Source organism: Coffea arabica, chromosome 8c (genome assembly GCF_036785885.1).
Source record: "Coffea arabica cultivar ET-39 chromosome 8c, Coffea Arabica ET-39 HiFi, whole genome shotgun sequence".
Classification (NCBI taxonomy): Eukaryota; Viridiplantae; Streptophyta; class Magnoliopsida; order Gentianales; family Rubiaceae; genus Coffea; species Coffea arabica.
The window spans coordinates 18,649,494-18,653,822 of record NC_092325.1 but is presented as its reverse complement, the minus strand read 5'-3'; the positions used below and the strand labels follow the sequence as shown (position 1 = coordinate 18,653,822).

Genomic DNA, 4,329 nt, shown 5'->3' with positions numbered 1-4,329 from the left:
ATGGTCAACTTACTATTTGGAACCTTACTAAGATTTAGCTCACTCTATTCCGTTAAATTTGTTTTCCTTACAGGGGGAACGAGCTAGGGCGTGAAACTAGTACAAGTTAGCATAGTCTAGTTTTAGAACTTTTGAGATTGTACTCGCGCTAGTGCTCAGTTAGGGTTGAATGTATCTGAAATTCATATCTTTTGTTATATTTGGGATTGTATGAACGTTTGAGATAAAAATGAATGTATTTATATGTTCCAAGTTTGGAAACTATTATTTCATTTATTTCTGAGGTTATAATGTATTTTGTTTGAAGTGACTGAGTAAGTCCTGGCGAGAGCTGGGCAAACGGTCCGCTAAACCCTGGGGTACGCCCTAGGGGGTGGTGGGGTCATCACAGTCCCGCTACTAGAGTCTTCTCCCCTAAAAATATTTTTTTTTTAACAAACCTAATGAGCTAAATCCCAATGAAACTCTTTGTGTGTACGTGCAAATGACATATAATAAAAATATTAATACACCATTCTAAAATACCGTAATAGAGATTCAAAATTTGTTGATCAAAATTTTTTTTAATAATTATCAAATTTTCCAAAAATCTTTGGCTAGATTAAAGATCAAGCAGTAATGTATTTACAAATTGCACAAAATTGTTAATAGGCAGAATTTTATCAAAACTTGATTTGTCTAATCGATTCAAACAAAAATTCATAGAACTTTGCAGATTGTGCACGTGACTTGACATTTCCATAACACATCATATTTTGCCTACATAGCAGCCAACAATAGAATGGGATACCAGGAACATCCCTAGAAAATTCAACCATGTCACGCAAGATCAAACCTCTTGATCTTATCAGATGGAGGTCATGGTCACTTACTATACTCATCGTCACCTCAATGCTTTTTTGACTTTCATAAATCAACACTTGCATACCCGTGGCAGTGAAATGTTTGGACAAGGAGTTACAACTTATCACTTTCTTAATAATTAGAAATTCATCTCTTAAGTTAATTCATAGTTATCTCATATGTATCTCTTCAAAACCAACTTATCTTCATATTTATTTCTCGTAGTCATAGTTATCTCTTTGAACTTTCTAACTTTTCATTCCCTTGCAATAATAGATCATGCATTTGCAACTTTATTAATAACTTTACAATAATTGACCATAAATTTGCAACTTTAATAATAACTTACTATTTGATATAAAGATAAATGTAACTTCCACTTAATAGATAATAACTTGTACAACTAACAAATGTTCTTCCCAATTAAAAATTAACATCTTAAAACATGATAAATTTCAAACTTATATATCTAAATTTTCAAACCAAAATGGTGGGGTATCACACATAGTAATATGTATTAATTATTTACAATATTAAAACCTATTAGTAACGGGCATAAAGAACAAAATTGCAGAACAACCGGAGTCATTAATTTTTTATGCTTCACTTGTAGTGGCCATGTATCGGGTGCATGGCTTTATGTGAAGAAAGACAAACAGGTAGCGACGTGGCCCGACAAGGTCAATGAATTTAGGATGGGGAAACCCCAAAAAGAAAGATAAACCTGCAGATTACAAGGAAAAGGCACATGCAATAGCAGTTTGACTTCAAAATTATATTCCGTTAAGATGATACAAAAAATATTTTGAAATTAATAGGCCATGAGTACAAATATTTTAGTTATAAATTCATGAGTGGTCAATCTTTTTCTCCGCTAAAAGTATAGATTTTTTTTTTTGTTACATTTATGGGTTCAGATTTATGTCACATGCACAAAATAAACGATTTCAGATTGAGTGTCCATTATAGACATGCATGTAAACCATTTAAATGGTAAAATTTTTAGACAATTATTGGAGGAAAGATTAATCCGTCAAGGAGCAGCATTGCTAACCACCGTAAACCCTCCATCGATGACCAAATTATGGCCGCTAATGTAGGCAGATTCATCAGAGGCAAGAAACAATGCGGCCTCAGCGATATGCTTTGCCTTCAAAACAATGCCCTTCAAATTAGCCGCGTTTAAACAATTTTCTTCAACTTGACTTGGCTCAAGATTATAAGCCTTGCAACAAAGTGGAGTGGCAACGCCAAATGGGGCTATTGCATTGACTCTAATACCATAAGCTCCCAGCTCATGGCAGGCCGTCCTTACCAGACCAACCAGAGCATGTTTTGAAGTAGTATACGCATGCGGACCAGCTCCTCCCAGGCATGCTGCCACACTGGCTGTGCATATAATGGATCCTCTTACCTGGTGATGGATGCAAAACGCGAGAGTTAGAAAGTGTATATTTGTAAAATTTCGTACATGTAGGACTATTCTTCTGCGCAAAAATTAAATATAAGTATTTAACTAAGAATTTATATAAGATTAGATCTACCTAAAACTCCTAACGTTTCCCCAAAAAAAAAAAGATCTACCTAAATACTTTCTACCGCAATATTTACCTTAAAAGTGTTATGCTCTATCTATGTACTTATTTAAAATCTATATCATTTAAATACTTCTTTGATTCACGTTTTATTTATCATGGTGAATCGTATTACGAAAATTCATTGGTTTTTTTCCTCAAAAATCTTTTTGAAACATACAGGTAATATAAGCAAAAAAATTTCTTTTTCTTTTTTTCACTTTTTGTCTCTTTGACCGTTCAAATCACGAACACCATTGCAAATATAACGGGACAGAAGGAGCAAAAAAAAAAAAAAAATATATATATATATATAATTCTTTTTTTCTTTTGAAAATACGATTATGGTAGATATTGGGTGGATCAATTGTCTCTCACCTTTCGGGCCACCATGGCCCGGGCGGCATGCTTAATAGTGGCAGCAACTCCACGAACATTTGTAGCCATGGCGTTATCCAAGCCTTGGAGGTCCAGATCAAGGATGCTAGTTAAGGGTCCTATAGTTCCTGCATTGCTGAACAGAATATCAAGGCTTCCATACTTGTCCAAGGTGTAATTAACCGTTGCTTCAACCTGCATTTCATCCCTCACGTCGCAATGATGATAACTAACCTTTTCTGAACCCATGGTTGCAGCTACTTTCTGCCCTAGTTCATCTTGTACATCAGCAGCCACAATGTAGGCTCCATTCTCAGCAAATAGCCTTACTGTCTCCTTGCCTATTCCACTGGCAGCACCTGTAATAAGTGCCACTTTGCCTTCCAACCTATGTACAAAAATGGATTGATTATTGTAGATTGCCAGTTCCATATTCTTTTACAGGAGCAAATCTAATTGGTGATACATCTACTCAAAGTTCAAATCCACTTTTTGTTACATGTATGTCACCTATGTAGACCGGATCATGCACTATCTTGTTCTTAAAAGGGTGTATGAATCAAAATTTTTGGTTCTTTTTATATTAAAAAAAAAAAGAAATGGAGTGACTGAAAGAAGAAGAGATTATGATCATTTGCGAAGAAAGGGAGTGTTAGCAATTGAAGATGAATCAATATATTCTTTATTAGCATTAGCTGAACATCTAGGGCATGAATAATATCCAAATTATGATTAAATGGATCATGTTAAAAATCTTTGCATCTATTGGTACTACACTAAAATGTTCTTGAAAAGGTAAATGAATCAACTAAAAGGACAAAAAAGCACTAGATTTACTGAAATAAGAAGAGATTTATAATCATTACCGAAGAAAGGGAGTGTTGCAAATTGAAGATGAATCAAAATATTCTTTACTCAGGCTTGCTAAACACCTAGGGAATGAATAAGATCAAATTATGATTAAGTGGGATAATCTGTATAAACTATAGAATGATTTCTCACCTTGGCTTAGACATTGTTGATGTAATCAAACTGGACTTGCCAAGTGAATTAAGCATTTTCCCTTGGATTCGCTTTTTATATAGACTCTGCCATTTCGACAATAATGACCACTAGCAAGTAAAGCTCCGTTTGGCGCGCTCGAGGTGCATAATTGCATGTGTGATAGTCGGTCATGTAGTCATATTTTCCGTTAAGCAGCAGCATTGCTAACCCCACCGTAAATGGCTTTACATGCATGTCATATAGTGAATACTCAATTTGAAGTCTTTTATTTTGTGCATGTGACATGAATTTGAGCACGTAAACAAAAAAAAAATCCTAGATTTTTAGAGGAGAAAAAGATTTATCCTTAATGAATTTATCAATGAAATATTTTGTACTCGTGCCTTATATAATTTTGAAGTCAAACAGATATTGCATGTGCCTTTTCCTTGTAATCTGCAGGTTTATCTTTCTTTTTGGGGTTTCCCTTTCGTGAATTCATTGAACTTGTCTGGCCACGTTGCTACCTGTTCGTGTTTTCTCTCATAGA

The 4,329-nt window shown here is 34.5% G+C and overlaps 1 protein-coding gene across 1 annotated transcript; it reads right to left on the bottom strand.

Annotated features, from left to right (window-relative positions):
• Window positions 1-1,736: 1,736 nt before the first annotated feature.
• LOC113699940 (short-chain dehydrogenase reductase 3b-like) lies at window positions 1,737-3,830 on the bottom strand. Its single transcript, XM_027220289.2, has 3 exons — window positions 3,798-3,830; window positions 2,796-3,183; window positions 1,737-2,257 (listed from the first exon to the last, which is right to left on the bottom strand). The coding sequence occupies exons 1-3, from the start codon at window positions 3,809-3,811 to the stop codon at window positions 1,877-1,879; spliced, it is 783 nt and encodes a 260-aa protein (XP_027076090.1). The 5' UTR covers window positions 3,812-3,830; the 3' UTR covers window positions 1,737-1,876.
• Between the last annotated feature and the right edge of the window lie 499 nt (window positions 3,831-4,329).